The sequence below is a fragment of the Esox lucius genome, chromosome 6 (genome assembly GCF_011004845.1).
Source record: "Esox lucius isolate fEsoLuc1 chromosome 6, fEsoLuc1.pri, whole genome shotgun sequence".
NCBI classification, from domain to species: Eukaryota; Metazoa; Chordata; class Actinopteri; order Esociformes; family Esocidae; genus Esox; species Esox lucius.
In genome coordinates this window covers 30,652,291-30,668,362 of record NC_047574.1, presented here as the reverse complement: position 1 = coordinate 30,668,362, position 16,072 = coordinate 30,652,291, and the positions used below count along the sequence as shown (strand labels likewise).

The following is a 16,072-nucleotide window of genomic DNA, read 5'->3' as shown; positions in this document are numbered from 1 at the left end:
CAAGCCAACCATATTTAATGATGAGTCATCAACATTAACTTAGGAAAGTGAGATTTAAGTCACTTGAATCCAGAAAATACTTTCAGATCGGGAAATTCTAAAACTTTTAAAAGGCAACTATTTTATTTTTTGGTTTATTTCAGTTTGTAGTACATTTCAGCAATGTAAATTCCACCTTCTCCCAAATAACAGAGGACATTCATTTAAACTCGTTTTTGACCCCATTTTGCAAAATGTCTTGCCACACAATGGCAATTCTGATTATACATTTAAATAAAGTTATCCTAATTTCTTTTTTTTGTTTATTTTAAACTTTTCATACAAATCTTCACTTCAATAGAAGGTGTAAGCTTGCAGAAACAAAACAAAGACAAATGTCCATTTCACAAAGCAAAATCAATGCATTAGCCAGCAAACATTTGTAACCAAACATAAGGAAATACAGGAGTTTGTCAGGACAGACAAGCTTGAAATTAACATGGCATAAATAATTTCATACTTAAACAACCCATATTGAAGGCACAGAATTCTTGTCATTAAACATTTTCTTTGATCATGATATAAAATGTATTCAAATTACTAGATAACATTGTTTTCATTGACTCCGGAATATATCAATTCCCCTAAGAGCTTTGTACAATGTCTAACCATTATAACCTCAAAAGGTATCATTACTCTTGATTCTCCCCTCCCCCCAAACAAACAAAAACATCTGCATGTTTATTAATGTTAGCTGGCTAATGTACCATCAACCATGCACTGTGATTCACTCCTGGGTCAAGGCAAAGGCAGCGTTGAAAGTAGTAGGAGCCTGCCGACGGCTCTGAGGTAAGTCTTAGCGTAGGGCCTCCACTGGGCTGACCTTTGTTACCTTTTCAGACTCTTCTGGGCCTGCTTCAGTAAAGTGTCAAAATCAAGTGCATCAAACTTGCCCTTTGTGGGCGAAGGGTCATAGTCACGATTGGAATCTAAAGAAAGGAGATCACATTAGTGCAATGGCAGATTGTGGGACCAGCCTTTGCTAGTTCTCATTCCACTACAATCAAATGCAGTTGTATTCTAAGTTAACAGTAAAATACACTTCTATCTAAACACTGTTGACATCCAAAACAAGTTACATATTAGTTATCTACATTTCAATAAACCATGTTATACCTAGATCGGCATAGCTTGTCTTGCAGAACTGCCTCCTTCCTCCAAAGCAGAGGTCGAAGGGAAGTTCGTCTGGCTTGCGGAGCTTTCCCCCATTCTCGATGGCCGTGAATGCATCCTTTGTATCGTAGTATGTCACAAACCCATAGTTATCGCTGTCACAAAGATAAGATGTCAAACAGGACTGCATTTTACATTGTTAATGCAGATTTGAGAAAAAAAAAAACATTTTAGGTTCTGATGTGGTATAACTGTTGAACCAAGTTCATGAGGCGTTTAAAAGTGATATAAACCAATGGTAAGCTAATAGTTTACAAATGTTGATGTTAGGATTGTAGTGTTAAAATGAGCATTAATTGCAAATGCCCAGAAAAACCATACCTCTTAGTTGGGTTTTTGTTTAGTAAAATGTACACTAGCGATGACTGGTTGACAATGTTCAGGTGTGAGTTATTAAAAGAGCCACAGTGGTTTTTCCATGGGGGCCCCAGTTATAAACAAATAGCTTGGCCTGAAAGACCACAAAAAGGGTCAACCAGGTACAAAACTGGGAACTCTTCAAAGCAGAGAAAGTTTCCTATTAGGAAGATTTTGAATGGATCCATTTTGGCTAAAGCTTTCCACACAGTCTAACCCACAAGCCAGGTTTTAGGCATTGCTCCTGCCAATACAAAATGTTGCCTATGTTGGGAGTACTTACCCATGGTCTCTAAAGTGTAGAGTGCACTCTTCTATCTCTCCATACAGAGAGAAGCGATCCTTCAGTTCTTTACGAGTCATTGTCCCTCTGATTCTTCCTACGTAAACAACCCTACGTTCCTCCTGAGAGAAAAATATTAATCCAACACAGCCATTTTTCCTCAGACAAATGCCTGTCTTCAACTGAATAGGATGTGTTGCTCTAGGGAACTAGACCAAGACAACTAGTCATCCTATCACAACAAAGAGAACTATGCATGTACTCACGATAGCTTTCTCTTTTAGTCTCTTCACCTCCTCAGTGTTCTCTTTGGATACAGGCCTGTAGCATGTTCTGAGCGAAGGGCTGTGGGACATAAGCAAATAGCTTGGTCAATGTCGAATTTGAAGAACATGTCCCATAAAGTAATGGTACAGTATGTCAATCTGAAGTCTTCAGGAAAACATACAGATCTGACCACATATGTTGTTCACTTCTAAAACTGCCTAAAGGCCTACGTTTGAGCATAGTGCTTTAATCACCTGTGTCGCCTGCTGCTTCTGCCCCACGACCGTCGAAGGGGAGAGCGGGAACGTGACGTACTCCATGATCCTGACCGAGAAGAGGAATAGGAATATCGCCGCCGTCGGGTAGGAGAGCAAGACCGGGGAGGAGAGCGAGACCGGGAGGAGCAGCGGGACGAGCAAGACGACGCACTGGAGCTGCTCTCCGGGCGACGGGGCCTGTATCTGATGGGAGACCAGTTGTCTTATTTGGTGGGATCACAAATCAGGCACATTCAAGAACGCCACCTCCATAAAGGTGGGAGCCAAGACTCAATTCATAACAGACAAATTCAATACATCTGTTCCTATAGCATGAACCAGCCCTCATCTTTACAGAAGAGATGGCTGAGATGAATCTGGACATTCTTCCACTGCCAGATATAAGACTGTGCCATTGAAGTCACAGCCTTGCCCAGTGACAGGTAAGGGTAGCTTTTATGACAGTGTGATGGTCTCACCTTTTCCTGGGTGGTGAGCGGGATCTAGACCGTGAAGAGGAGTGAGAGTCTGTCTCTGAGCCAGTTGAACACGGACTTGAGGAATGGTGGAATCTTTTCCTCTCCCTTCCTCGATTTCCTTCGCTTGGGCCGGGGATAGGTCTGGTGGAGGAGTCAGTGTTGTAGCCCCGGTAGGACCTCTCTTTCTTGGGAAACCGCTCCACAGGACCAGCCTGTTCCTCCAGCCTGTTAGGGGAGGCTTCGGGCGTCTCCAGCATAGAGCTGGGACTCACAGTCCTTACATCCAGGAACTGAGGACCAATCGGGGCTTGCTGAGGGATCTCGCCCAGGGCTGGGGTGAGGGGCTGAGGAGGGGGGGCAGGAATCATCTGGGGTGCCCTGGTTCCATTAAGCAGCTCGATGGTCTTGATGGTGATGGCTGCTTGTTGTTTGACATTCCAGCGCTTGCCAGGCTCGCCCAAAACCCCCACAGGCTCCTTCTGAGGGAGGCAGTAGTCATGGTCTAAGAAAGCCAGACTTACAGCCACTGGGTCAATGGTCACAGGGTGGCAGGGAGGCTTGCACCGGAGCTTGTTTGAGGGCAGGGGTCGCGGGTCGATCTGGATGGCCTTGGAAGGCGATGGTTTAAGGGCCTCCAGAGCACGGTTCTTCCCAAGGAGAGCCATAGGGGCCAGGGGTTTCCACATCTGGTGAGGTGGCGTAGCTGGAGGGGTCAGACCTGAAAGATGGAAACAAGATTAAGGTTAAAATAACCTAGCCATCAATTAAACTCAAGGTGCAATAGAAGTGTCACCTTGCTTTCAATATCTCACTCTAAAAGTAGAGAACTGCAGGTAATGGTCATGCTCAGAAACAGATTAACAAAACGTCAAGTAACAATACGTATATTCTTAACCACTAGGCCATGGTGTAATACATACCATACTCCAACTAATTAATGTAACTAGCATTAGCAGCAAACCGGCTCATTGGTTTTGGAGTAATTAGCATTGTAAATCAGAGGTTAATGATTAGCATTTGCCATATACAATTAGGATTAGCCACATAATCAGCATTAGCAAATTGTTTTGCTGAATACTTATAAATAGTGATGGACATTCGAGGCATCATTAGCATTATTTTAGCAGCAGGATATTATACTGGCATCACTCAGATTTCCTTAATCACAATAAAAGCCATAATTGAAATTTACAAGGCCATATAGTTAATCTAATCCGCAAAAGAAAAAACAACATTGGAATGGACATTAAACATAAAATTGCAGACTAGATTGTTAACTATATTGCCTTATATATCTCAATGATGGCTTTTATTTTGCTGCTCCAAGAACGGTAATGAAGCCTTGAATGGCCATCACTAGTTGCAGGTTACACTGCTTTAGACCGGTCAGTACGCTCTTAGATCCAGATGGAATTATAGAAACGATGCCTACATGTAGGCCTTCTAATTGTACAGAGAATTTCTAAAACAGCCAGAGGCAGGCTTTCTCTCAGAGCTCCACTACTATGGAATGATCTGCCAATTAAAGAGTAGAAATGCAGACTCAGTGCAAACTTTCAAGTGTCTACTAAAGACTAATCTCTACAGCATGGTCTATGATTGAGTACAGTCTGGTCCAAAGGTGTGAAGGTGAACGGAAAAGCATGATACTGTCCACCCTCACTGTAATGCCAGGTGGGCTTTCATCGCCACTGGGATGCCCTCTCCTTCAATGCCATTTGGGGGCGGAGTCACCAGCTTGTTGTCTCGCCGTTGCGCCCATTGTGCAATGGGTGTGTGTACGCTGCTGGCAATTTGAGGATGGTTGCGGTTGGCTGGTTTCCCTTTGGTTGATGCTTGGCAATGTGGGTGGATTTACTTCATGGCTGTGGGGCCCTGTGTCACCGGACCCCCGTGTCTCAGCCCCAAGGTTTTCCGCTGCTATATTATGGTGCTGGGGGAGTAGGGTCAGTGCTCCTTCTCTGTAAATCTAATGAATGCACTTAATTTTCCTTGTCTATTGCTCCGTTTAAACTTAGGACTTCAGGACCAGGCTTGAAAACTTGTTTGCTGTCCCTGTCCAAAGTCCTCCTGGTTTTGTTGCAGATCAAGATGATACCTGACAATTCCAGCTGCCACTCAGCTGACCATTTATTAATTACTACTACTTGTACTCTTAAAATCTTCACCCAGCAAAGCCAGAATAGGACGGCTCACTCCTCAGAGCCTGGTTTCTCTCTAGGTTTTTCCCTAAATGTTGGCCCCTTTATGGCCATTGCTTCAAAATTGTTGCTTGCGCCTTGGGGTTTCAGGCTGGGTGTTTTGTAAAAGCACTGTGACAACTGCTGATGTAAATAGGGCTTTGTAAGTAAATTTAATTGACCCTGGCAACTGTCCAGTTATAATTAGGAGCTTAATCTCATTTGTGTACAGTAGCTCATACCTGCAGTGTTGCTCAAGTCATGCGCTTTGACTCTTTCCACGGCCGTCCTGTCACATGGCTGCTCCACACTGATAGAAACAAGAGACACGGCTTCAACATCCATTCATTGAACATATTCCTGATCAACCTACAGCTTAGTCCAGAACCCACACCAACTAGTACAGCAAAACACTTGAACTGCTTAAACAAAATGTATAAAACAATACAAAAAGCAGAGGAGCGCTGAGCCCACTTTTGAGTCAGGCATCAGTTTGCAGAAAATGCTGAAGGCTCCACAGGCACCCCAGAGCAGATGTGGCAGTAGGGCAACTCACCTAGAATTTCCTACAGCGGCTGCTCTACAAGAGACCTCCAGAACACACTGCTCCTCTTTGGCTGAAGGGAGAGAAGGAAGAGAGGGGATGAATAACAAGCAAGGGATTAATGGGGTGTGGGGGTTTGCAAAACATTCGCCTTTCTCCACCAACAGCACATTAATAGGAACCGATGGCATTTGGGATACCTACATTTATGCCAGACTGGGACTACTCAATGGTGGTGATGTCATCACAGACTACCACAAGTGGAGCCACTACACAAACAAGCCCATCAGCGGAGCAACACAGCCACACGCATGTCTGGCCACTTGTTCTAACTGCATCATGTGAATCCAGCCAGACAAAAGTGGCGGTGTGAGAGTTAAATGGATTTGCGGACAGGGCAGAATTCCATCCCCTCTGCAGACATGAGCGCATAACAGCTGCCCTGACCACACAGTATATTCGCTTAAAGACAAAACCCCCAAGTAGTAGCAGTCAGGGCTTACATTTCATGTAAGCCATGGCCACCAGTTCCTTCTTGAGTGGCTGTAATGCCATCCTTCCCGAATAAAATATTGCAGACAAAATTGCCATTGTGGCCCAGAAATATTTTTTCCAGGTTTGCTGTGAAATTGACACAGCTCTATCCAATCCCTGTGATCCAAAGCACCAGTCACTGGCAGGAACTCCGATATCTCATACTAAACTGAGTGACTTCAGTTTGAAGCCCAGCTCTTCAGATAATCCCTCAAAAAGGCAAACATGGAAGACATTGCAGTGTCAAGCTTCTCACCTGCACTGGGGGGGAGGGATAAAAACACTCCAGATGAACTTGCAAAACCAAATGTTTGCCACCCAAAGAAAACGCAAGAGATTCGTTCTCAACACAAGCAGTCGCATCACGCCTAAATCCATCCACCACATAATCATCAGATCAGTCATGGCCAGAATTAACCATGTTCTACAACCTGTCAGCCCACTTCCCACAACTCCATGACAATGCAGCGAATGTGAACCATGACAGATACAATCTAGTGCGACTGAACAAGCTGACCCCACTGAATTTTTAGCCAACTCCAAGACGTTATCCAAGCCAATAGATTTGCACCAGTTGCATCCCAAAGGAGAACATTTTACGATTCTATTTTAACAGGAAAAACAGCAGCTATTCAAAGCTCAATTCCTGGCTGTGTTTTAATCCAATAACTTGTTTCAAAATGTGGTTACTTAAGGTGGGTTATAGAACAATATAACTAATAATAATAAAAAAACAAAATGACAGAAACTGAGATATCAGAAGGCTGTCATTTTAAAATATAAGTTCAACAGGCAGTGTTCACAACTGCATAAATACTCTAATCACTTACCTTGTGTCTCCTCAAACTGCTCTAACAGGCTGGTGAGGTCAGCGGCTTCAATTCCTGCGGCAGAGGACAAAACCACATGCTACTATGTCGATAAACCAAAACAGTAATAGTATGGGGAAAACATTTCAAACACTATAAACAGATCAGAGGATGCAGTTAGTCTGGGCCAAGCTGTCAATGCTTACTCACCGATTTCACTGGTGAAGGCCTCTATCAACTCCTGTGTGGGGCTTTTGGCTTTGGGGGCCTTCTGGGTTGGAGTACACCGCAACAAAGGGTTGGAGGCCTGGGTCAGGGTGGGTGCAGCAGTAGCTAAAGACATCTTAGGCTGAGGGAAAGCAGCTACTGCCTTCTGGAGAGTAGCACCCACCTTCGGTAGAGCAGTGAGGGTACGTTTTTGGACAGAAAAGGCAACAACAGCAGGGTTTAAAGTTCTCTCTGGGACAGTAGCAGCAACAGGGGTGGATTTTGGGGGTAGGACAGCAGCAATTTGGGTAGGCCTGTGGACAGGTGTAGTGGTTTTCAACGAGGCTCCAACAGAGCTCTGAGATTTGGTAAGGACCACAGGCTTCAAGGTGGGATGCTGGTTATTGAGCAAAGGGGAGGATTGTACATAACTAAGCTCTGGGTAGAGGGTCTGTGTAGAGGAGGTCTGGGACAGTGGGGCCACCACCTCCCCTGAAGGGGATGCTGGCACAGCAGAGAGGGTTGGCTGAGGTTGGCTAGCTGCAGCAGTACTGAACGCCTGCCGGGGAGTGACGGTAAGGGCTGCAGTCGCACCAGCGACCTTGGTAGAAGAGCACTTTGAGGACTTCATGTAAGCAGGAGGCACCAGCAGGGCTTCAGGTGTAGGAGGGGCTCCCGGACCCAGCGGCTGCCAGGGTGCTTTGACCTCCTGCGCCTCGTTCTTCCCTGGAACGAGTTGAGTGCGGCGGGGGTCTCTCAGGGATGGGGTTGGGAGACAGGGAATGGGAGGCAGCTCCGTAGGGGGCTCAGGGAGGCTGGGCCATTTGGTGCTTTGGTCCTCTTTTCTCCCGACAGGGGCTGGTTTCTTCTGCTGTCTGAGCAGCCGGTACTGCTCCAGGGACAGGGGCCTGGGTTTGGGCTCGATTGCTGCTGCTTCAACAGGTTGGGGGTTCATCTGGAGTGAGGCTGAAGGGGCAATGCTGGGTGGCGCATTCATGGGAGAGGGCAATGACATGGGTGCTTTAGAGGGCTTCAGAGCTTGGGGTGCAGTGGAGGAGGAGGAGGTCGGCGTCACCATGGTGACGGCTATTGTCTGAGTGGCTGTCGTGGCAGATGCAGAAGCTGGGGGGCCTTGAGGCTTCGGGCAGTCTGCGCTTGGTTGAAAAACCTTCCCAGGAGTTGTATTTACACTCATTGGAAGCTGGCCGAGGGGCCTGACATTAAAAACAGGCTTAGAGCCTAGGATAACCTTAACACCAGGATGTGTGGGTAGTGTTAGAGCAGAGCCTTCTGTGCGGTGCTGAGACTGTTGTGTTTTGGCGAGGCGCAGCACTTTCGGCTTGGGTTTTGGGGCCTCAGCTGTAGAGATTGCAGAGATAAATGGCTCTTTGACATTTTTCTCCTCATGTTTGGCCTTCTCCTTGATGGGCTTCTGGGACAAGGGCTCCAGGGGGGCTCTCATATTGGATGAACTTCTCAGAACCCTTCCACCTGCTGGGGCAGGTACCAGGGCAACCTCAACAGTAGAACTTTTGTCTTTGTTTTTTCTGTTCTTTTTCCGTCGTGATGGATACCTCTCAGACATCTTTTGTTTCAGGCTTCTGCCAATAACCTCACACCTCTGGATAGCAGCAGGGTCCGCCACTTCTGCAGGCTCATCATCATCAACAACAACATCATTATTATTATTTGCAGACTCAGTGTTCTGCAAAACGTCAGCAGGAACCATCAGCTCCATTCCGGACAAGACTTCCATTCCAGGCAGGGGAGGATTGGGTTGAGAGACTGTGAGAGGCAGTCCCATGTCAGTAATGGCAAATATCGTTTCGCCATGCTCTCCCTGGTCCACCACTTCCAGGAAAATGCCTTCTTCTGGCAGTAGCTGTTCTTCACCGTTCTCCAGGCACACGGCCATGCAGTAGGGGTGCATGTGTCTGACTAGCTCTCCTAGACTCACGGATAAGCTTGCTCCATTCTTGACTTCCGCCTCCATTTCTTGTTCCAGAACCAAAGGGACAGGCAGGTCACCCCAGCCCAGGAGACCTTGCTCCAGGGATGAGGGGTGGCTGTTTGGGCTCAGGGAGAGAGAACAAGCCTCTCCATCTTCTTCCTCCTCCCCGTCACTCCTCTGGATGGACACATGTGCTCTGGGGAGACTCTGGGTGGAGAGACAAAGGAAAAGCTCAGGTCAACGTCTGGGTTTCTTCATTCAGCCTGGAAGTGTTTTAAGCCCATCAGGGAACAAGCATATTGTCGCAGACTAATGAACACTTTACTTGGATTTATTTGGAAGAACAAGATGTCATGTCAATGGATTTTAGAATACATGTACAATGATGGCGGATCTACCTTTCCAGTGGAAAAGTGTCGTGTGTTGCAGTACATCTCTTTTTCTGGTGGTGTGCGAGACAAGCAGAGCAGTTTCCTCAACTAAAATGACAACAAAACAACTGTCACACACACACAGGTCAACTTTGCCAAATCATAAAACAGTTGAAACCATTGTATTGTCAATAGAGCCAAAATGGACTCCAGTTGACTATTCATTTCCTACATCTTGGCTCACCTAGTAGAGGCTATATAAACTAGTAGAGGCTGTCACCAACTGCAAATACAAAGCCCCTACAGAAAAGCATAGTGTGAGGCAAACCTGCCTGCTTGCAATAATCACCTGTAATTTTTTTTTTTTTTAATTTACATTTTAGATGATTTAGCCTCTAGTGAGACAGCAGCTAAATTATTAGCCTTTGAGGACATTAATGTTCAGAAACTAAAAAAGAAAACTGCCACAAATTCACAGTTGGTGCATGTTGTGTTGGACTCACCGGTGACTGTTCTCTGCCTTTCTGTCCAGATAGAAGATCAGAGTCTGGAAGTGTGTCGAAGGGGGATAGGTTCTCATCGTCTACATTGTCCAGGATCTCCGTCAGAGCAGTTAGCAGCGTTGCCTCATTCTCCTCATCAAGTCCAGTTTTGTCCTGAACAAAAGATGTATGGATTAATTAAAGCTGTGTGTTACATTTTACATAGAATCAGCAGACAACTGCTCTTTGTTGCAGGAACAGTTCACCATTTTGCAGAAAGTTAACTGACCACAGATGAGGCTGGTTTAAACTAAGGCAGTGAGCTAAATAGTAATCAGGATATGATTTTGAGCCTCACCTCTTCGGTTGGTGTGTCTTCAAAGATTGACAGTATGGAGGGGTCCAGGCAGCTGTTGAGGGCCCCTAGAGCCTCACCCGTCTCCAGCTCCAGACTGGCCATGCTCTCACCGGACAGGCCCCCATGAAGGATCACCGCCTGATGGGTAGAGTACGAGTCAATATGCCTACAGAACCGAGGGGGTGGGGTGTTGCTGATCAAAAAAGTATAAATAACATCAGACCTGGTAGAACCACCTAACCTAAGGCAATGGGCTTGCGAGACTTATCGTGCACATGCTGTGCAGTAGGCGTGTACCATTCGGTACAGGACGTTTGGTTCAGTACGCATTGTGATCCGAGTAAATAGAGTCTAGTTTTAACCACACACAATTGTTTGTGCACGAAACTAACATTCTAAACTCAGTTTTCCACTAGATGGATCTTGGAGCCGTAACTGAGCAGCTGAAGTAGACTAGAACATGTAATGCAGCCTCAAATAAATATGGCAAACAAATGACGAGCCGGAGCTTGAAGACCCTCCCATATCCTACAGGTCTCCCGTTTGGGACAATTACAGCTTTCCAGTTAAAGCACCACTAGGTAGGATTTGTTCAGTAGAAAAACTAAAGTTTCATCCCCTATAAACATGTGTAGGCTGATGAGGCCCTCTAAGAGTTGTTAAGAAACACAGTTCAGTGCCACAATCTTTGGAGCCGGTCACTATTTTCCCATGAGGGCCAGTGCTCAATTTCCCCATTTAAATTCATAGTATTGTATTAAAAAGTTTGTCACTCGTCCCACTTTTCACTTGTTCTTGCACTTAAATGCATCTGTGGTGCTTCTCCCCACCTCATCTTTTTGACCAATAATATTCAATGGCTCATCTGTTTCGAGCATAGTTCATAGTGCATTCTAGAGCAAGACCCAAATAAGGTATAGTACGAGGCAAAGCAAATTCACTCCTTTTGGTTTTCGTGGTAAGAACAGGTTCCATAGATCGAAAACAATGGCAAGGGACTCCTACTGCTGTTCATGTTGTGCATTTCCAACGAAAGTCGATAAGGCTGGGTCATTTAAGGGAACAAACAATCCAAAAACCTGCTCTTAAGTCCCTGCAGCATGTCGCATGTATTGCCAAACGGGCTGTTGACAACCCTGAGGCTGTACCAATGAACATCTGCCTGCTCCAAATGAATGAGGTGGCGTGTAGCCAAATCGAAAAGCTAATTACGACCGCCTATCATGTTGTGAAGAGGGAGAAACCATTCATGGACCATGACAATCCGTTGAAAACAGAATCTATATGGACATCGTTTGTTGACAGTAAGTGTCATGTTAACTACACCTACCAAAGCACTTGCTAGCAGTGATACAGAAGCAGGCAGTCAACCAACTAGTGCAAGTACTGTATTGCGCCATATGTTACCATAAATATATTAACTACATTTTTTTTCATGCTTTTATGTCACATCAAATAATCAAGCATCCTCATGAAAAGATTATATAGTAGCTAATATTTTGATAACCATTTTAATGCAGTGCATTATGCTTACGTAAACAGCAATTGCTTGAATCAGCTCTCATGTCTCATCACATGCAAAGCTGTGTAATAAATTAATATTCTGATGATATATTTACATACTATATATCTGTATTACACAATTGGTTTTTACCCCTCCCAGGTCAAGCCAAGAAAAATACAGTCCAGGCCAGTGAGAAAACCAGAAAAGGAACACGGCAAGCCTAGATCAGCCAGCCCATAATTAAGTGATAAATGTTGTTGCCCTCACTGGATTTGAACCCAGGTCTCCCATGTCAGTGGCTGCGTCGTTAACCACTACACCACGGTGCTATAGGTTTGTCCAGTGTCGGAATAGCATCTCGACATTAGCTCATCTTGTCATGCATTAAAATCACACCAAGTTTGAATATTTCGCTAGACACCATTAAGAATTGTGTTAAACTGACTAACGTTTCTCAAGTTTACCACCACCACAAATAGAATCTAAGAAATGTATGGCTTTCGCCACTGGGTGTCTTAACAGCTTATTAGCCAGTAATACCATAGTATCTAACTACCTGGAATAGTCATAAGATGTGAGCAATGGCTAGTGAGACTGAACATGAACTTAACACAGCCAAAACCATTTCATGGCACAAAAACTTTAGTTTTTCTTTCATTCATGAATGACAATGATACACTAACTTTCAATATAGGTGATGATAACTGACTTTTTCGTCAAGGGAAAGCACCCGAGAATCATGGAAACCTCTACTCTTTTCCTGCCCAAGGGGTTTTTATCTAGCCTTTGTTACCCCAAAAATCATGCACAAATGCGTACTATCAGAAATAGTCGCAATATAACCGTGAAAAGTTTAGTATTAGGTTTACTATAATCCAACTAGTGAAGGTTGTAGCCAGCAAAGTTTATCTATCCAGAACAAATCCTAATGCATAATTTGCTTTGACTAACGAGATTGAAATGCGGGACCAATTTTGCTTGCAGGTGGGTAAGTCAGTCACTCAGTAAGAGACATTTGCTCTTCTTGGTTGGCTCCGCTTACACGGTCCAACAAAAGTTAGCATTGGACTCTGCTGGATGACATAAGTACGGGAGTGAAGTTCGCTTACTATAAGAAACTATAATGGCAGCTAGAGACCAAGATGACAAACTGCCAATTCCTCCCTTGTCTACTACAGCATACATTACATGAACTCTGAGTTAGTGTTTTTTTTTGGTACAGGTAATTCTATTTTTCATGTTATTATTCAGAACTTCATTCTCTAGGGTATTGGGGTGGAACCGCTTTCTGACCACGGAGTAATTGCAAAATGCTGTAATTGTTTTTTTTACTGAAAACTTGCAGAGGGGGCTTACACAAACAAACCAAAAGGTGACCCAAGTAGAAAACAGGCTTAGGACTAAATCAATTGAAGGACAGACCATCTCTGAACACAAGTATGGGAGCCACTGGGCACACCCAGTCCATGCAAATCACCCAATGCAGTAGGATCTCAAGGGTGTGGGAGAGAGTGTGTCTTTCTTAGGCCACTGTCTTCAACAGGCCCTGGAAGGAATAAAATAAATCTGCAGAAAGGGGGGGTGCTCCCATTAACTACCACCACACAGCCCAGTTGTCAGCGCCATGTTACCAATAAAAATCCATCTTAAGCCGAGTACCATAAGGTTGAGAATACTTTCATAACCACAAATCATGCCAGTGACTCATGTACGATTACCACTCAGAGTTAAAGGCTGCAGTATATATTTTGTGGGGAAAAAAAAAATAATCAAAGAGACTACCCCATACAAGGTCCATTTAAATGTTTCTGTAGTATTCAGTGTTGCATCTGATCTCACATAGTTGTCAACCTACACCTTTCTGTTACTATGGGCAACAAAGAACAGCTTTAGGTTAGGGATATACGATCATAGCTTTGGATAGGTAACTAGCGTAGCCACTACTTCCTCTTAATTCAAATGGGAAAGAAAGACATTATAATATAGACATAACACCAGACATTTTTCACATGGTGTACAGTAGTTATTCATGTCCCAAAAAAATCTATTCCCATGTCTAGTTATGGCAACTGTCCCAAACAAATTTGTTGTTTTAAATAATTTGGAAGCAATGAATACCTGAGACAAATCACCCTGGATGTATGGTACAGGCCTAGTCACTTCGCATGCTCCAGTGGAGGAGAGGAAATAAACACAACTTTACCTTCTATAAAGTCTGTAGACAGGACATACACTTCCCATCAATGAGTTTGTTATTATTCAGGACGAAATGAACTGAATTAGACCAAACTAGTTCCATCCCTGAGTAAACCACCACGTGTCGTTCTGTCAATGCACCATTGAACAGAAACCTGCGTGTAGCTGCCTGTGCCCAGTTCAAAGGGATCTCCTCCCTAATTACCACGTGTTGAATTTGATACACTACAACAAACATGGCTCCACTGGGGTAGAAGCGTGGTAACCACCCTCTTGTATATAAAAAGGAAATCCATGCATTTATAATAATTGACATTTAATTTCGTGGTCTTAATTGTACACTTCCTAAGTAGGTGTCGTTTGACTAACGTTGCAATCACTGTTAAAACAAGTCATGTCAAAGCATCCACCACAACCACGTGTGGCTCATCAATAAGCATGCTAATAATCTTACAATGTACACCCTAACGTCAGAGGTGTACTGACAATAACTCCAAGTAATGTGGTAGCACATTAGCTACATTCTTAAACAAGAAAGTAGGCTAAATGTTTTCAAACTCACAACAAATGCCGCCATGTGTTCAGTGCAATGCATTTCTGGAACTAAAACAACACAGATGTTAAATAGCACAATAACTACTGGATATGTAGATTATTTATTAGTATAAATTGGTTTAATCACGATAATGCCGTTTCAATGAAACGTTTACGACGTCATGTATTTACAACCACGTGTCAATGAATCAGACTCGAATATGGGCACAGTACAGGCCCAAAGAAATATCAATATGACGCAGATATAGATATTAAAAGTTCCTTAAATCACCGAACGTCATTGAATGATGGTTAAACTGCCAGACATCGACGTGTCGTCATTTTACACGATCTAAGACAGGTGTCAATGGTTTCATCTTGGCCAAAACAAATCCCTGCACTGTTCTTGGCTATATAATGCGTTTCAGTGCGGTAGTTAGTGTTACACGTGTGTACATTGAAGAACAACTGTTTCCTAAACAGATTACTTAGTAGTGTCTGACCGAGGTACCCAATCACGAAAATCAACTTACTAAACATTTATGCCAAGAAAACAAATGTCTATATAGCCAGCTAACGTTAGCTCACTAACTGCACATCCGGCTGGCAGGGGCAATGTGTTCAAGAGCTAACTAGTTAGCAAACTACCTCAGACGGTTTGAATGTTAACTACCAGCTAGAGCAGTGATAACATTATACACTAATGAATACCCACACGCTCTCCTAGGTAAATTAAGAATCAGTTATAACTAATATTGGACAACCGGCTGCAACAACCATTCCATTACATAAGTATGATTCTAGTAGTAGCTATCCACGTGTCACTTTTCCAGTGAATTCCCAGCACTCGAGATATTTGAGAAACAGCCCACATACAGTCATGATATCAAATATATAGTACATAAACGTATTTATTCATAGTATTTTACCTCATTTAGTGCATTGGAAGAGAAAAAATCCATGTTGCAGGCACTTAAAATCTCCTCGCCTGCACCCCACCGCGTCGCCATCTTAACCACAACTCTTGTTCTATGAAAATGTGACTCCTGCACCCACAGAACAAGACCGGCAAAAGGACACGTGGTGTATGCATTCCCGGCAAAATGATGTAGGAGGTATAACCCTTCGCTGAAGTCGAGGCGGTATTCGTTTCCTAAAACAAAACGTTCTATATGTGCAGCGATTTCTCAAGTAGCATTTCGATTGGATAAATTCTGGTAGGTTTCTCCCTTTTTTGTTCGGTTTTACGTAACAGGGTGGGATTTATCTAAATTTGTCCAATAAAAACTATGTTTTGGCAAAACATTTGGCAACTGAAAAAATTTGTTTTTTTGTAATGAATACTCCGATCAGGTGCATTCAAGTCGTTTGAACGTTTGCTACTTTGCATTTAGCACTAAACGGTAAGATTCCTCATAACGATGTTCTTAATTCTACAATTGTTCTGGTGTTGCTGTGTAATTACTTGCATATGTATTTATTTTACCACCACACATTGGTATGAGGTTAAACCATCTTTATTTGCAATAACAACTTTAAGTATTTTT

The 16,072-nt window shown here is 43.8% G+C and overlaps 1 protein-coding gene across 2 annotated transcripts; it reads right to left on the bottom strand.

Moving 5' to 3' along the window:
* Nucleotides 1-101: 101 nt before the first annotated feature.
* pprc1 (PPARG related coactivator 1) lies at nt 102-15,627 on the bottom strand. Of its 2 annotated transcripts, none has more exons than XM_010870290.5 (14): nt 15,455-15,627; nt 10,292-10,429; nt 9,955-10,107; nt 9,479-9,559; nt 7,133-9,287; nt 6,944-6,997; nt 5,592-5,652; nt 5,278-5,345; nt 2,856-3,573; nt 2,374-2,580; nt 2,119-2,197; nt 1,853-1,974; nt 1,156-1,307; nt 102-968 (listed from the first exon to the last, which is right to left on the bottom strand). In XM_010870290.5, the coding sequence occupies exons 1-14, from the start codon at nt 15,533-15,535 to the stop codon at nt 868-870; spliced, it is 4,170 nt and encodes a 1,389-aa protein (XP_010868592.1). In that variant the 5' UTR covers nt 15,536-15,627; the 3' UTR covers nt 102-867. The 2 variants fall into 2 exon arrangements, with proteins under 2 accessions (XP_010868592.1, XP_010868593.1); XM_010870291.3 differs by having other exon boundaries at nt 10,292-10,457; nt 15,455-15,542.
* Between the last annotated feature and the right edge of the window lie 445 nt (nt 15,628-16,072).